The 17539-nt window shown below is 44.8% G+C and overlaps 1 protein-coding gene across 6 annotated transcripts in view; it reads right to left on the reverse strand.

Moving 5' to 3' along the window:
• TTC39B (tetratricopeptide repeat domain 39B) overlaps nt 1-17292 on the reverse strand; it is a 130354-nt gene extending 113062 nt beyond the window's left edge. For 4 of the 6 annotated variants that reach the window (XR_012037992.1, XM_072841406.1, XM_072841407.1 and 1 more), the window contains exon 1: nt 17082-17258. Coding sequence is in view for 4 of the 6 variants with exons in the window: in XM_072841406.1 (XP_072697507.1) it covers nt 17082-17123 (42 nt within the window). In the remaining 2 variants the exon portion in view is untranslated. Of the gene's footprint in view, nt 1-17081 lie in introns of all 6 variants that reach the window. The other 2 variants (XM_072841410.1, XM_072841405.1) reach the window with 2 other exon arrangements.
• Nucleotides 17293-17539: the final 247 nt, after the last annotated feature.

The raw sequence follows: 17539 nt of genomic DNA on the forward strand, positions 1-17539 counted from the left end.
AGTCTTTATCTTTTATGACTTTACTATTTTTAGAGAGTACAGCACTCCTCTCTTTTTTTTGTAAACAGAACCTTCCTTATTTAAAGTTTCTCTGATGTTTCCCCATGATTAGGTCCAGGTTAGGCTACTTCAGAAGGGACACTGTGTCTTTGTCAGGTCATTTATATCCAGAGCCACAGATGTTCATCTGCCAGCACTGGTGATATTAATTTTGATCACCTGGCCAAGGTGTTGTCTGACTTCTCCATTGCACAGTTACTATTTTTGTCTTGTAAAATAAGGAGTTTGTGGTTGAGACAGTGTAAGATCATGTAAATAGGTTGAGCATCCGACTCTTGGTTTCAGCTCAGATCATGATCTCAGGGTCGTGAGATCGAGCCCCACATTAGGCTCCATGTTTGGCAGGGTGACTTCTTGAGATACGCTCTCTTCCCTCCCTCTGTCCTTCCCCTACTTATGCGCGCAAACTCTCTCTCTCTTAAATGAATAAATATTCTTTTAAAATGTAAACATTCTCCTCATCCAAATTTGCCCTTAGATTCAGCACCTATGGTGATTTTTATTTATTTACTCATGAGCGACACAGAGAAAGAGGCAGAGACACAGGCAGAGGGAGAAGCAGGCTCCATGCAAGGAGCCCAATGTGGGACTTGATCCAGCAACTCCAGGAGCATGCCCTGGGCCAAAGGCAGATGCTCAACCACTAAACCACCCAGGTGTCTCTTCAGTTATTTTTCTAATTCTCCTAATAAAAACTGAGGTATATAGCCGCTGACTTACACACCAACGTACATTACAAAATGGACTTTATTACAATGAGAATATTAAAGATCTACCTGGTTTGCTGCCACCTGAAGCTGATTACCAATTCTTAGCTGTTTACTCATTGCTCTAAATACCTGGAAGGGAACTTAAAGGATCGTTGGCATTTATATCAGATTAATAGACCTCGAAACTCTAAAACTAGATCTCTTTAAATCACTTCTAGGGCAGCCCGGGTGGCTCAGCGGTTTAGCGCTGCCTTCAGCTCAGGGTGTGATCCTGGAGACCGGGGATCAAGTCCCACGTCGGGCTCCCTGCATGGAGCCTGCTTCTCCCTCTGCCTGTGTCTCTGCCTCTCTCTCTCTCTGTCTCTCATGAATAAATAAATAAAATTTAAAAAAAAAAATCACTTCTAACTAAGAGAGAGCTATTTATAGTAAAAGCTGCAAAAAGATGTGCAGCCAATCTGAAAACAAAGAACTGCCAAAATTAAGAGACTGAGAAGCAGCTAGAGACAACAGGAGAAATCAATCGTAATAAAGTTTTACTCAAGTCATAACAGACATTTGAGGAACTTCAGTACACTTCACAGACACAGAAGCTCCGGAGAGCCTTGCAGATTTGCAGCTGTAGAGGAAGTGAACTGACTCTGGGGAAAGATGAAGCTATTCCAACTAAGATACATCTATACAAGAGCCAGAAGCCTGAAGGCCATTTTACTGCCCCTTTCTGGCCTTTTCTGCTGTCAAAATAAAAGCGAGGAAGCTGAGATAGTTTCATATGCTTTTTTTTTTCTTTCATTTTTTTGTTGTTGTTGTTGTTTTGTTTGTTTGTTTGTTTGTTTTTAGTATGCTCCACATTCAGCATGGAGCCCAATATGGGGCTTGAACTCATGACCCGAAGATCAACACTTGAGCTGAGATCAAGAATGGGATGCTCAACTGATTGAGCCAGCCAGGCATCCTGGAAGCTGAGGTACTTTCAAAAGCGCTGCTCCAGCGTCCATTTTCCAGCTTCCTGTGTCTAAAAAGGAGTAGCAATCGAAGTTCCTGGATTCTGGCTTCTTGATCCATGAATGACAGCTACAGTATTATGTAGCTATGAACATTTAGCTCTAGAACAGCCAGCCAAGGAGAATGAGCACCTCCCCTAGTGAGTCAGCTCCAGAGGAGACCGAAGGTCATTCTTGCAGGCTCAGCCTAGAGCTGCTCCTTCAGCGGCTCTGTGCAGTCTGTAAACACCTACTTCCCTTCTATTTCTTCAAGACCCCACAGCAGCTTCTGCTTCCTGCGCTGAAAACCTGACGGAGTGAGACAGATGACCCAGAAGAAAATAAACAAGATAATACAGACTATGATCATATCAAAGAAGAAATACACAGGATGCATAATAGAGTTAAGAGAAAGGCTGCTCTGAAGACAGAACCACAGGGAAGCCACACTTGGAACCTGATCTTTCCAGAGAGGGCGGAAAGTTAAGAAGGAGCAGGTCACGTGAAGGCCTGGCTGAAGCCTGCCAGGCTGGGGAAATGTGCAAGAACACCACAGCGGGAAAGAATGGGGTGTGTTCAGGAGATCTACTGGAAGCCAAGGTGTATAAAACAGCAGCAGCAGATGAGGAAGAGGAAGGCAAAGGCCTGATCATGGAGACCACAGGAGGGAGCATGCATTTTATTATAAACACTCTAGAAAGCCACTAAAGCTTTAATCAGGGAAGTAACATGTAACAATGTTTATGAATGAGCATGTGGGCCGCAGAGTTAGAGTGGACTGCAGAAAGGCAGAGGCAGCAGGCAGACCAGTTAGGATGCTGTCCAAGAGGTGAGGGCATGAGAAGACACTGGTGTGTATGGAGAGAAGGGCCGGGCTGCAATAAGGAGCCATGCTCTGGAGCTAGAGTCCAGAGGACTAGCTGATGACACAAATGTAGAAGTAAAAGAAGGGGAGAGTGAGGGTAGCAGAGACAGGGAATCTGGAGGAGGCACAGGGAGGGCTGTTTGGATTGAACAATGCTGTTTTAAATTATTTCCCCAAAGCCTTGAATTTGCTCTTGAAATAATTATAGAAAGGACGATTGCCTCCAAATTGTCACAACTGAAATGGAATGCTTTGTGGTCTTAAATAAAGTGGCAGGAGTTGGGCACCTGGGTGGCTCTGTGGTTGAGTGTCTGCCTTCAGCTCAGGTCATGATCCTGGGGTCCTGGGATTCAGTCCCACATCAGGCTCCCCCTGAGGATCCCGCTTCTTCCTCTGCCTGTGTCTCTGCCTCTCTCTGTGTGTCTCTCACGAATAAAACCTTAAAAAAGAGAGAGAGAGAGAGGCAGGACTTCCTTTAAGCCTGTCACATGTCCCTGAGAGGAGCTTAATCTACTGTCTTGTGAAACCTGCTTTCCCAGGCAAGCAGACCCCAAATGCTGACTGGGACTGGGCTTGTGTAGATCAGAAAGCAGGACATTAAGTTCAAATGCAACCTCCTCCTCCGCAAACTACAAAGGGAGATGAAAAACAGGAAAGCCTTTAGAAGAAGAAAAGGATTTTTTCTAGGCCAGTAGCTTTACTTTTTAAATGCCAAATATAATTAGATACATTTTTTTTAAGATTTTTATTTATTTATTCATGAGAGACACAGAGAGAGAGAGTGAGAGGCAGAGACACAGGCAGAGGGAGATGCAGGCTCCATGCAGGGAGCCCGACATGGGACTCGATCCTGGGTCTCCAGGATCACGCCCTGGGCCAAAAGCAGGAACTAAACCCCTGAGCCACCCAGGGATCCCCAATACATTTTGATTTATGGAGCCTCACATTTTAGTGAAGTCTTCTCAACTATTTATGAAATTGGAGTAGATGTGCTTTATGTGTGATGAAAAAGACTTCCATGAATCTCTTCCATGTCTTCTATTTGAAAAAACTGGGAGAAATACCATATATACGCATATGCTATTATTACTAAATAAGCAAATTGTCAGAAATGTGAACAGCTCAAGTTTCTAAAAACAATGTAAGAGTAAGTTCTGGTGTATGAATAAGTTATGTGTATGAATAAGTTTTGGTCATCCTACGTTTGTGAACACTCCCTACCCAGCCAGACTACAAGCGATATCTCGCTTATGCTCACTGTGGGAGCGGGGACACTATGGCTCCAAGTGCCTTGCCCTTGATTACCCAGCTTGAGCCAGTTCTCCAAAAGGATATTAACCACTGTTTGCATTTTATTTTTTTAAGATTTTTTATGTATTTATTCATGAGAGACACAGAGAGCGAGAAAGAGAGGCAGAGACACAGGCAGAGGGAGAAGCAGGCTCCATGTAGGGAGCCTGACGCGGGACTCGATCCCAGGTTTCCAGGATCACACCCTGGGCTGCAGCCAGCGCTAAACCGCTGTGCCACCGGGGCTGCCCCCACTGTTTGCATTTTAAAATAAAAACAAAACAAAACCTTCTCTCCAGAAACTGAACCTTCAAATTAATATCAGCAAGTGAATATTTAACATCAAGATGTTCAGTATAGCTAGTTGCTGTATTTGATACCATCTTACCATGACTCTCTCCTGCTCTATAAAATTCTAGCCATCCGAAAGTACTGATAAAAAATGAAATCCATACATAGTTGCTACTCAAATTAATGGCTGCAATTAAGTATTTATAGTATGGCCAGCACTCAGTATGGTGCCAGGACCACACATAGCACCTCTAGGAGGTGGGCATTAGAATCCCCATTTGATTCTCACAGAGAATCAGAATTCTCAGGTGGGCATTAGAATCCCACATTTGATTCTCACAGAGAATCAGATTATGTAACTCGCCCAAGTAACTACCAGCAAATGGCAGAACCTTGATGGGTGATGCCTGCAAGCCCACCCATGTTCTTTCCCTCTCTTTCATGTGCCTTCCTAAGAAGAGACACAACAAATCTGAAATTCAGGGACACCTAAAAAGAGGCTGACTTCATTTGACTCTGTCCCACTTGAGACTTCAACTCTGGAGACAGTCCCTTTTATTCAACTGCTAATGGCTTAGAAATGGAATTGCATGCTTATTTCTCTAGCAGGAGCTAAACATATTGAATAAATAGGATCTGCCTTGGGGAATGAACTAGGAAATCAGGAAAAACCCTTTATCCATGTACACTACACGTCTGCTTTCCTGCAAACGGGACAAATTCTTCATTTGGACAGGGGTAATTCATGCAACCCTCGAACCTCTCTTCTGGTGAAGTTACAGTGTAAGAGCCAAGTCAAGCACTGACCAAAATGCACCTTGTTGTCCAGTCCTGTTTTTTGATGCCTAACACTATTGTATTATCCCTATCATATATAATGGCATCTCATTTTTATATCTGCCTGAGAAATTTTATTTTCTTCTTGTGATTTTAAATTGTTCAATTATTTTAAGAGTTAAAAGTGTATTGAGGTGAGAGCAAATGGGTACAAGGAATCTCTATGGGGTGATGGAAATGTTCTTAAATTGGATTGTGGTGGGGAGAGAGAGGTGGGCAAAATGGATGAAGGGGGTCAAAAGGTACAAACTTCCAGTTAAAAAATAAAAAAGTCCTGAGGAGATGAGGTATAGCATGTTGACTAATAACAATACATTACACATTTGCAAATTGCAAGAGTAGATCTTAAAAGTTCTCTTACCATAAGAAAAAAAATGTAACTAATGTATGGTGACAAATGTTAACAATGCTCATTGTGGTGATCAGTCTACAATATGTATAAATATCAAATCATTATGTCATATACCTAAAACGAATATAAAGTATTATGTTAATCGTACCTCAATTTCAAAAAAAACTGGATTGTGGTGATCTGTGCACAATTCTGTAAATTTACTAACAATCACTGAACTGTACACTTAAAAGGAATCAATTTTATGATATGTATTCACACGTCAATAAAGCTGTTTTGTTTTTCAAGTGTATTGAAATAAGGCCAACAGATTGCAAAGGCAAATTCTCCTTCCTGGTTGAGTAGATAAAAATATCACATTGTTAGAAACCCCTATAGGGGTTTAGGGAGTTCCTTTTCTGCTGTCTCCTGGAAAAAACCACCCTTTCCTTTTGGAACAACGGGAACCTCTGTCTTATCCCCACCAGGTGTGGTGGCATGTATGCCGAAAGAGAGATACTTCTCCTTCCTGCCAGCCAAGAATGCTACATAGTTATTGAGCACCTTCTGAAGGGGAGGAAGGGAGGGAATACATAGAAGGGCTGGAGGAGAAGTGCCCACAAGTCTTAACGTATGAAGAGGAACTGGCCAGGTGGGAGAACAGCATATTAAAAGCTGGGACTAAACTTTTGGGAGCTGGAAGGTGGAAGGGAAACTATAAGCACTTCAGCACTATTAGTCCCGTTAGGAATGAAAACTTCTGGGAGCCACCCTAGACCTACTGAGTCGGAATGGTTCTGTGGAAGGCCTAGGAATGTGCATCTTAACAAGTCATCCACTCCCCTAACCTGGTGATCTATGGACACCGAAGTATGAGAACCAGTGAGCTAAGTCCCAGGGAAGGCCTTATATGCCGTGCTAATGTGCACAATACCTCCAAGGCAATGAGAAGCTGTGAACAGATTTTAAACAGGACTTGAACTTTAGGAAGAGCAGTCTGGCATGGTGCATTGCTTTGGGGTTAATCAAGAACCCTAGAACCCCCTCCAGGTCCAAGAGTGCGCACACATACTGTCACTTCCTTTACCTTTTAATCTCTTACACTAAGTAACGAAACACAAACACAACTTTTACAGGTCACAGTCTCCTGTTAGCATCGAGGTGCTATGTAAAAAAGCTATAAAGAATGTTACAACATTTGCCAATGTTAAAGAGGAGATCATCTTGCACAGCAAAATGTTTGGAAAAACCAAAGGTTACATACCATTTATGTGTCAAGGGGGAATGTCATTTTCAAAATATAACTGCTACTGCCAAATGCCTTCCTGACAAATACTAACACGGTTCTGCACTGAGCCCCTGTTTACCACTCTCTTTCGCGGTAAGTGGTTTCCCCTCCGGTCCTCAGGGAAGGAAAGTGTGAGGACTGGAAGCTTGCATAATTCACCTGAATGGATTAATCTGAGAGCTAACTGCATCTATTCTAAAGGGGTCCTCCTGCTGAACAGGAGTTGCACTGGAGCCTGGAGTGGCCAACTTTCACACAGCCGGCTCCTCATCTGGTTGGGAAAATAATGTCAAGCATCCACATGTGCAGTCTCAACAATAAATAGAGCTAAGTGCCAACATTTGCACCCCATTAGCTAAGCATTTTACAGGGCTCTCATCCCCACAATAACCCACTGAAGGAGGTTCTATTCTCTTCACTTTACAGATGAAACTGAAGCTTAATTCATCCAAGGTTGTACATGGAAGAGTAAGAATTCCAACCCATGTCTAACTTCATTACTTGTAACATGCCATTTCATGGGATGCGTCAAACAGAGTTATATTTTTTCCTGGGTTTTGATGCTTATATGAGTTTTAAGGTAATAGGCAAATTTAATTCATAAGGCTTGTAAGATATTATAAACAAATTTACACATATCCATGAAATTACTTAGTACAGGGGTCAGCAAATGTTTTCCATAAAGAATTGATAAATATTTAAGTCATGTGGGCCATTTAGTCCCTATCCCAACTATTCAATTCTGTGGTTGCAGTGTGAACATAATCACAGGCAACACCTAAACAATCAGGCATGGCTGTGTTCCAACAAAACTTTATTTTCGGGGCCCCTGGGTAGCTTAGTTGGTTAAGTGTCCAGTTGGTTAAGTCTCAGGGATGTGAGATCAGAGGGGAGTCTGCTTAAGGATTCTCTCTGCCTCTCCCCATTCTTTCTCTCCCCTCTCTGAATCTCTCTTTCTCCCTCTAAAACAAACAAACAAACAAACAACCTTTGCTTACAAAAACAGGCAGGAAAAAGGCAGAGTGCATTTGTCCTTCTGACAAAGTCTGCCACCCTCTGACCTAATGGGAAGGGCACTAAATGTAAAGTTAGAGCACTTAGTTTCTAACGCCACATCTGTGCCTAATTAAGTTCAGGCCTGGGCCACTCACTTTCTGTTTCTCAGATGCGTGCTAACACAGAATCTCCTTCTCAGTTGGCTACAAAAATAAAGTAAAACTATAATTTGAACACACTAAAACATTTGCTGCAGATTCTTCAACAAACCCATAAAATAATAAACAGTAGCAGCAATATCTTAAGGTAAAAGTATATAGAAAAAGAGAACCACCATTTCTGGAGTAATCCTATATGCCAAATGCTTTGTTAAGTAGACTCTTATTTCATCCTCATCCACAACCTTATAGGGTAGGTATCATCATTCCCATTTTATAAATGAAGAGCATCAGGCAGGTTAAATAGCATGCCCAAGGTCGCAACTGGGAAGACAGGATCTGAGCTCAAGCTGGCCCTCTTCAGAAGCTCAATACTACTCTGCATAGGGAGTAGCTGCTCTTTGGCAATGAGCACTCCATCAATGATCCTGAACAGATGATGACACAGGAGTGCTTCTGGGAGAGGTTTTGGAGTCAGGCCCCATTCCCGTCTTCAGGAATCTCCCACTCTGTCATCTGTCTTGCTCACCACCTTTTGAAAAGAACACACTCCATTTGGCATGAAAAATGATGTGGCAATCTGAGGTTTGTTTCCTTTAGGTCTGAATGGAAGGACGGTGGCTCATGAGTTGAAAAAAGACCACAAACCCCAGAACTCTAGGACAAAGTTGTCTAAGGAAGCATGGGGGGAGAAAAGGACTAAGGGGACCCCCAGAGAAACCTGGACTGGTCCTGATGACCACACCAGAGTGTGGGTCATATGGTTCTGCATGTTGGAACTTAGTAAGAGGCTATGTGATGAAACATAAGCCTATGGAATTATTCAGGCATGTCTGACTTGTCTGCCTTCTTAATCACTGCAATGAAGTTGACAGTCATTAGCATAAAATTTCAGATACTAGTTGGGAAAGAAGAAAGGGAAACTAAAATAGAATCATAGATTCATCATTGCTTCCTTTATCGGAAGGAAGGGAGCGAGGGAGGGGGAGAGGGAGAGAGAGAGAACAAGAGAGAAAGAGGAAGGAAGGAAGGAAGACAGACCTTCCCCAAATACAGAAAAATAGATGTGTCTCCCCACTGTCAAAAAAATAAATTAGGAAAAAAACAAACCCAAGCTCCTTAGCTGAGCACTGAAGGTCTATCAGAATCTACTACAACACACAGTACAGCTCCGCTGCCTCAGCCCATAGCCCTCGCACACCCTCTGCCTCAGCACGATGGCCTCCGTAATGCTTCATCCATGCCTGAGCATGTTTCCTCTGCTGCTCCCTCTGCTTGAAGAAATGAAAGTGTGACCCATTCCACTGTTTCCTGCTAAAATGCACCCCTCACCATCCAAGTCAAATGCCACTGTCTACATCGCAGAGGTCAAAGCTGAAAAGAACTTTAGAAATAGAGGGTCAAGGTCAATTCTTTCCCTGTTACCTATGAGGAAACCGAAGCCCAAAAGGGTTAAGGGTCTTCCTCTAAGTCACACAGCTGGGTAGTTCTAAGTCACACAAAGACATAGTCAGGAAACCAAATCAGCTGACTTATGGATGGGGGCATGTCATTGCTATGATGTCCTGATGGCTGCCCTGTGAAAAGTCCTCTCCTCTTCCTAAGGAGCACCAGAGTATTTACACTCTGTCTGGAATCTCCACTACTTTAGGTCAGAGCTGTGTGTTTGTGTCTATATTCCTAAGTACCCACTCTGTATCCTACCCATCATGTTATCCCAGTGCTCAGTTACCACTGCATACAGTCAGCCTTCAGTGGGCTGTAACAGTCATTGGACAAACAAAAGAAAACACCAGAAAAATCACCTGCTTCCCCACCTTGGATCCTGTATCCCTCCCATTAGCTTCCATGCAGTGCCAGAGAAAGCCGCCAACCACCTGCTGGTCTCTCCATACTTCTCTTCAGCTTGAACCCTTAAATGCATACAATAACATCCACAATTTGGCACGAAAGTCTTGGACAGCCCTTCTTACCCTTCCAGACTGGTTCCCTGCCACCCAGAGCACCACCAACTCTCCCTCACTTCTTTATTTTATGCCTGCTGTTCCCTCTCCCTGGGACACACTTCAAGAGTTCCCTTCATTCCCAATTCTCTCCTACACCGCTAACCCCAATTCACCCTGTAAGATCCAAATTTTCTAAGAAGTAGCCTCCTCCAAGTAACCATTCTTGATGACCCACCTCTTCCTTCAGATGAGGTGCCTCCCTCTCTGTTCCCAAAGCACCATGGCATCCCTCCTGTGGTTCTCAGCACAGAGTATTACGTCTGCTTGTTTATGCACCTGCTCCTGTTCCCCACTAGATCATAACTGAGAGCCAGAGCTGTGTTTGCCCCTACAGCACCTAATGCAATATTCAACACATTAAATTGGACTGAAAAATTCTTATTTACTAGGTGCAACTAGACCCAACAAATACATATATGTGGCATTATTTCATTAAAATATTTAAAAATATGTAGACCTTATGTACATGTCAGCATAATATCAGCAATACTAAGGGGACATGTCCAGAGATCTCGGCTTCTTTGCACTTACTATAAATCCAGTCTTTAAATAAAGAGCATAACATATTTAATGGCGTTATGAATGAACTGCCAGGCATTCAACAATTTGAGGAGTTCCTTTGGTATGGTGACCCAACCAACATAGCCAACCGGCCAGGGTGTATAATCAATATCCAGTAAGCACATGAGTGGAAGAAGAAAGTTCTGATACGGTTGGGGACAGAGCAGAAAGCTCTCCCCAGGAAGCCTCACAAGCACCAGGGCAGTCTCCATGGATTCATCTTCTAAAAAGTGCACACAAAGTGACTTCAGGAGACCCACTGGAGATGGCCACTGGGGCCCCCAAGACTTGGGGCTGGGCAGTTGTCAACAGATGGTTAGATGGAAACCCTGGGCCTCAGAGAATTCGCAGTATTAGATTCACACTGCGAAGAATTAGTGACAGCATCCTTGGGCAGGGAACTAAGATAAAGCCAACAGCTAACCCCAGGAAGATCTGACAGCTGCCTCAAGAGGACATGTCTGTGCTACTGGACTTGAAAAGAAGGAAGGGAGTATCCAAGTACAAAGGGAAGGGGAAGAGAAACTCCAAGTTTCCCTGAGAAGGTGGCATTCCAAGAAGAGATGACATTTCAAGAGACTCGAGATTGAACATTCCAGGAAAATTGCCTGTTGGTTAACCCGAGCAGGAGTTAGAGGCTGATGGTATAATCTGATGCTATTTTTTCCTCCCACTGACCTGCAGAACCAATTTACAAACATGCTTTCTTAACCTGGCCTAAATTCATGCCCTCATAAACAACCGGTTGGTTCATGCTCCCTTGGTAAGAGAAGTCACAGTGAGCCACAAAGATGAGTATATTCTATGTAAGATCCTCCCCATCCTCTACACCCACTCCTCCTGTGTTAAAAGCACACAAGGAACCCAGAATTATCACTGAACAGCTCCCCACCACTCCCCATTTACTGACCCTCAAACTGGGGAAAAGGCCCCCAAGCCAATTCCTCCTCCAGGCTCTTCCTCTCAAACAGCCTCTTCTCTCGTAGCCTGCAGCCTCTCCTCCCATTCAGGTCTCACCTCCTCCCACATTAAATGTTGCAAGAGCCACTCGCCCTTCCTGCTGCCACCTCCACAATCTGGCTGCATCAACTTGACCACATTTATCTTCCTAAAACAAATAACCTTATTACACTTGCCCAGCTAAAAAACCTTCTAGATTCCCATTTGTTAGAGGATTTGGCCCAAACTCCTTAGCATGATGTGATCATGCACCACATGATCCAAGCTGGACTTTCCTGTCTCAGCCCTCACCGGCTCTCCCTCCCTCACACTGAGTGCCCTGCTAAACCCATGTGTGCTCTCATTCTCGCCCCTCTCAACTTCTACCAGGCTTGGTAGTTCACTTGCTCTGCACAGCACAAACCTGCTCACATTCATGACCCAGTTCAAATACTACCTCTTTCTTAAAGTCCCTGCCAACCCCTAAACCAGGGTGTTATTCCTGCATTGCACCTGTTGTCCTAGGGTAATTACTGAGAGCATGCATTTACTCTCATACTGCCTTGCTATGGATGATAAATTACATGGCCCTTCTATCTAAAACCTACCTTGAGCCAAAGATAGAACTAGTTACTCATGTAACTGTGTCTTTTGCTAGAGTGCCTATTCCTCAAGGACAATAATACTGTCTTATCTTAGTGGGCACTTAGTGTGTACTTCCAGTATCTACGGACTGTTAGGACCCGAGAGGTGCTCCACGAGCACTAGTGGAATGAAAGAATGAATCTGATTCTTAAAAAATATTGTAGCAATCAACTTTCTCTAAACTTCATCTAAAATTCCAATGGATAAATTTTCTAAATTAAAATTAAATCTGGAGCACCTGGGTGGCTCAGTCGGTTAAGCATCTGACTTTTGATTTCAGCTCAGGTCATGATCTCAGGGTCCCGGGATTGAGTCCAAGTCAGGTTCCACACTCAGCAGGGAGTCTGCTTGTCCCTCTTCCTCTCCCTCCAACCACCCCACTCCACTATGTGTGCTTGCACATGCTCACTCTCTCTCTCTCGCAAATAAATAAAATCTTAAAAAAAAAAAATTAGATCTAAAAAGAATCCTGAGCCAAAAAAAACTTAAAATTAAATTTAAAATATTTAAATTTAAAAAATTTTAAAACCCTGGGCCAAAAGGCAGACCATGAAAGCATCTGCCACATGAGCCCTTTCTTTCTCCAACTCAGTGTTTCTCAACTTTTTTTCATTATTTCCCTCTTAAGGAGCCATTAGATATTTTTTCCTAATCATACCCACCATGATTTTTTAACAGCACTGATATATGTATTATACATTAAAAGAGCAAGTATAGGGCAGCCCGGGTGGCTCAGCGGTTTAGCGCCACCTTCAGCCCAGAGCGTGATCCTAGAGACCCTGGATTGAGTCCCACGTCGGGCTCCCTGCATGGAGCCTGCTTCTCCCGCTGCCTGTGTCTCTGCCTCTCTCTCTCTCTCCTCTCTGTGTATTCACATGAATAAATAAATAAAATCTTAAAAAAAAGAGCAAGTATAAAGTTTATTCTGTTTATTCAATAATGAATTTGGAATAACTGAATAAATATTTTAAGTTAAATTAAAAATTCTAATGCTGGGATCCCTGGGTGGTGCAGCGGTTTGGCGCCTGCCTTTGGCCCAGGGCGTGATCCTGGAGACCCGGGATCGAATCCCACATCGGGCTCCCAGTGTATGGAGCCTGCTTCTCCCTCTGCCTGTGTCTCTGCCTCTCTCTCTCTCTCTGTGTGTGACTATCATTAAAAAAAAAAAAAAAAAAAAAAATTCTAATGCTAACATTTAAATTTATGACTACATTTGCTAAGTAGCTTTTAATGTAATGTATCAAATTACACATGTGAATTTCCAATTTCTACATAATAGCAATGTAACCAAATTTTTTATTTTTTTTATTTTTTATTTTTTGTAACCAAATTTTTTAAAAAGACATTCAATAGTGCTATTTCTCTAGCAAAAATAAGACAATTGAAAAATTATCTTCTCAAAAGTTATTTTTTAGGGACACCTGGGCAGCTCAGTTGGTTAAGTATCCCAACTCTTGACCTCAGCTCAGGTCTTGATCTCAGGGTCATGAGTTCAGGCCTTGTGTTGGGCTAAAAAAAAAAAAAAAAAAAAGTTTTAAGTTATTTTTTAGGATGCCTGACTGGCTCAGTCAGAAGAGCATGTGACTCTTGATCTCATGGTTGTGAGCTCAAGCCCCATCTGGTGTGTAGAAATTACTTAAATAAATAAAAATGAAAACTTTAAAAAGCTATTTTTAGTGAACTTAACTTTTTTTACATGAGAAAATAATTTTTAACTTAAGTAGCTGCTAGATATTCAGATACATTGAATATTTTCTCTTTTCATTACTTGACAACTATTGGTGGACTGAATAACTTTAGTAGGATTAAATAATAAAACATAAACTATTCCTATTTAATCCTCAAATACCAAGTCATGCACGAAAATACTCAAGGCCAAACATGAACAACATCCACAAGACAGCCAATGGGCAGTCTGCACATATGAGGAGGTCACCAAGAGAGAGATGACTTCAAGATCAAGTAAATGGTAGAAAGTCCTCCACTCCTAGCCATCTATTTGCCATAGGTTTATAGTATTGACCTTGCATACATTCTGTGTATCTCCCAAGAACCTGATGTCAACATAATACCCAAGAGAAATTTTAATGAAAATAAGATAGTGTTGCCCAAGCTCTGAAGGGCTACAAAACCACTCCAATATCTAAGATGTTTCTGCCTCCCTGCAGAAATAATTTTTGCCACCCTTGAGGTTGCAAGCCCTAACTTCTATGTTCCCCCATTTATCCTCCTAGCAACTAAACAGAAAAAAAACAAAACAACAAACACCAGTTCACCCAGGAAAGCACCCCATCTTCCAGCTACCATGATAGCTTCTCTATTACTATCATTTCCTTAGAAACTTTGAAAGAAAAGGAATTCCCATATTATTAGCTCTTCTCCCAAAAAGGAGCCTCCCTCCAAAAAAGCACAGACTTCTGTGGAAGAACACTTAGGACTCATCCAGCGCTGCTTCTTCAGATGAGGAAAAAGATGAGAGAATGAAAGACTTGCTCAAGACTAGTTACAGACAATGAGACCCGATCAGTCTGGCTCACTGCTCTATCTGCAGGCAGATGTTTCCACACACAGTGAATAAATGGCTACTGGACAAATTAGTGACAGAGAGCCTGGTTCCTCTAATCCCTAGCCTACTACTTTTCCAACTACACCACTTTGTCCCCTTCTACTACCCTAGAAGATAAAACAATGGCCACATAGACTATCAAACATATATTGTTTAAAAAGCTCCCCAACTGAAATAAACCACCTTAGTTTCACATGCCTAGTAAAACTGACCAAGAGGGTCTTGTTCACTTGTGGTACAGTGCTTCAGCCCCCTGAAAGATAGGGACTTTTTACAAATAAGTCAACTGTACCCAGTCCACAACGCAATACTTCTTACTTGCTTACCCTGCCTGGAGCTCTATTCTAGAGTTCCTGCACACATGTCATATATCCATCCTTACCTAGCCAGAGAATCCTTGAGAGCTAAAACTGTCTTCTCTTTCTAAGGCACCTACCAAGTTTGAGAACAGAGCAAATGTTCAATAAAACTCTGCAAAATCTCTACCAATAGAAATGATGTGTCGTGAGGGACAAAAGTGAATTTGGCATGAACAAAAAAAAATTGTTTGTACTCTGCTCATCTCCTAGGACCCATATAGTACCTTACATGTAACAAGAATCTAATAATTATTGAATTTTAAAAATGAAAGATACAGCAAACACTGAGAAATTATTAAGCAACATCATCTCTGCTCTTTTTCATTCATTCAACATATGTATATTTACCAAGAATCTGTGTGCCAAGCTGTCTGCTGTTCAACACCTAACTTATTCCACAGAACTAGAGTCCTCCTCCCTAGTCAATGCATTTCAACGCTTCAATTCATCTTGTAGAAAGTGGGTATGGCTAGGCTGGCTAAAGGTCTCTATATGCCCAGGACAGTCCCAGTTTACACCTATTGTCCAAGTATTAATTATTAATAATATCTCCTTTCTCTCTCAACAACACCCTGGTCTTGACAATTCTATTGCCCTAAGAGTACCAAATCTTTTTAGACAAAGCAGACTAGGGATTCAAAATTTTCAATCCACATTTACTGGTGTACTGCCAGTCTTCTTTCCTCATTTATAATAGCAGCATAACACGGACAAAAGTAACTGGTTATACAGAGGGAAGTAGCTGGGGATCGGATGGAACATGAAATTGAGATCACACTGTAGAGGGCCTTGCGTGCCAGACTTATGAATATTTAATTTAACATACAATAGACAGCCATAAAAACTTTTAAGGGACTGTATGTATAGTCAAAGCACCATGAAAATTTAACTACCTCGATTATAGAAAAGAACTAAGACAGGAGGAAAGAAAAACAGAAGGCTCCAGGTCATACCAAAAGACAGTCTAAGGCTATAAATAAAGAAAGGTTGTCATGGATGGAAATAGCAACAAATACGCTATTTCATCATTTGCCTTTAGGTGTACTTTAAAAGTTCCGACAATAAAAAGATGCAACTTGGCAAGCTTCGGTACATTGGTCTGTGGTCTCGGGGGTCCTCGCTGCAAGGGACTGGCTGTAAGGAAGGTTTTTAACAGCCTGGCTTGCCCTATTGCCTGTCAACCGCGTAAAGGAGTTGTAGTTTGGTTTTTGTTTCGTTTTTATTTCAAGGACTACATTGAAAACACTGCACTCGTTGTCAGGAGTTTCCCGACATTCAAGAGATGCACAGGAACCTTAACCTGCCTCCTCCAGATCTTCCACTATTGCATCATTTGAAACCAAACCTCCGGCAGCGACTTGTAAAATTCAAGTCAGGTAAAATGGCAGCAGCAGCAGCAGCAGTAGCAGCAGTAGCCGCCGCCGCGGCAGCACCCAGATCTTGTCCGGCCTCAACTTCCAGCGCGAGAGGGGGGCGCGTCCCCGAGGCCGCCAAGCGCTGCAAGTGCGCAAAAGCGCAGGTCCGGCGCGCGCCCCGGGGTGCGGAGACCCCCGCGCGCCCGCCCCCGGGGGAAGCGGCTAGTGACTCAGTGACTTGAGCGCAGTCGGGAAGTCGGGAGGCCGGAGTCGGTCCTCGAAGCCACAAGCTGCGGACCCGACGGGAAAGGCCTGTGCCCTGGGGACGGAGCAGACAGCACCGACTCCCGGGCTGCTGCTCGGGTCCCCCAGCGCTCCGGCCCCCGGCAGCCCCCGCCCTGTGCCCGCTCGTGCGGACGCCCCCGGGGCGCCTTCTTCCCCCGGTGTCCTCTTCCTGTCACTGCCTGGAAGCCTTTCGGTCCCGCCGCCTGGAAACTTCCATAGAAGTGAGAGTCCCGCAAAACCCAGAGGGCGGGCGTCGGGACTTCAGGGTCAGAGCCCGCAGCGCCCAGGCGGCTCCGAACCGCGCAGGGCTGCGGGCCCCGCGCCCCCGCGCCCCCACCCACCACGCGCGGACCCGACGCGCTGTCCGTCCCACGACCCCGCGGGGCCCGCGCCCAGGCCGGTGCCCCCCCCGCAGCCCCCGCCCCCGCCCCCGCCTCCGGGCTGGAGGTTGCCGGTCCCGGACTGGGGACCAAGGGGGCGGGACCCTGCTGTCCCTCCGGCTCGCCCATCCCTCGCGGACTCCGGAGGCAGCGCCTGCAGCCCCACCAGCCGGTACCTCGTCCGCCTCGAGCTCGGCTCCGTTGCCCACCAACGCCATGTTCCTCCTCAGGCCGCCGCCACCCAAAAACCAAACAGGGAGCTGGGGGCCGACTCGGTTTCTGGGCTCCCGGCTCAGCCCAGCGCCGGCGAGGTAGGAAGGGGGCGGCCCCGCGCTCCGGCCGGTCCCGGGCGGGGCCAGCGCGCAGCGGAGCCGGCGCTTTCCCCGCCCCCGGCGCCCGCGGACCTGCGGAGCATCCATCCGCCCCGCGGGCGCCGAGCCGCCAGCCCGGCCTCGCCCCGCCCCCCCGCGGCCTCGCCCCGCCCCCCCCGCGGGCTCCACCTGAAGAGCCAACCACGTTCCCGCCAAGCGGCTCGGTCCGCGGGCCCCGGACCCCTCGGGGGGCGGGGTCGCCGGGGCGGGGCCCTCAGTGGGCGGGGCATCTCGCAGAAGGTGACTTCGGCCTTTGGCCCCTC

The sequence above is a fragment of the Canis lupus genome, chromosome 10, assembly GCF_048164855.1.
Source record: "Canis lupus baileyi chromosome 10, mCanLup2.hap1, whole genome shotgun sequence".
NCBI lineage: Eukaryota > Metazoa > Chordata > Mammalia > Carnivora > Canidae > Canis > Canis lupus.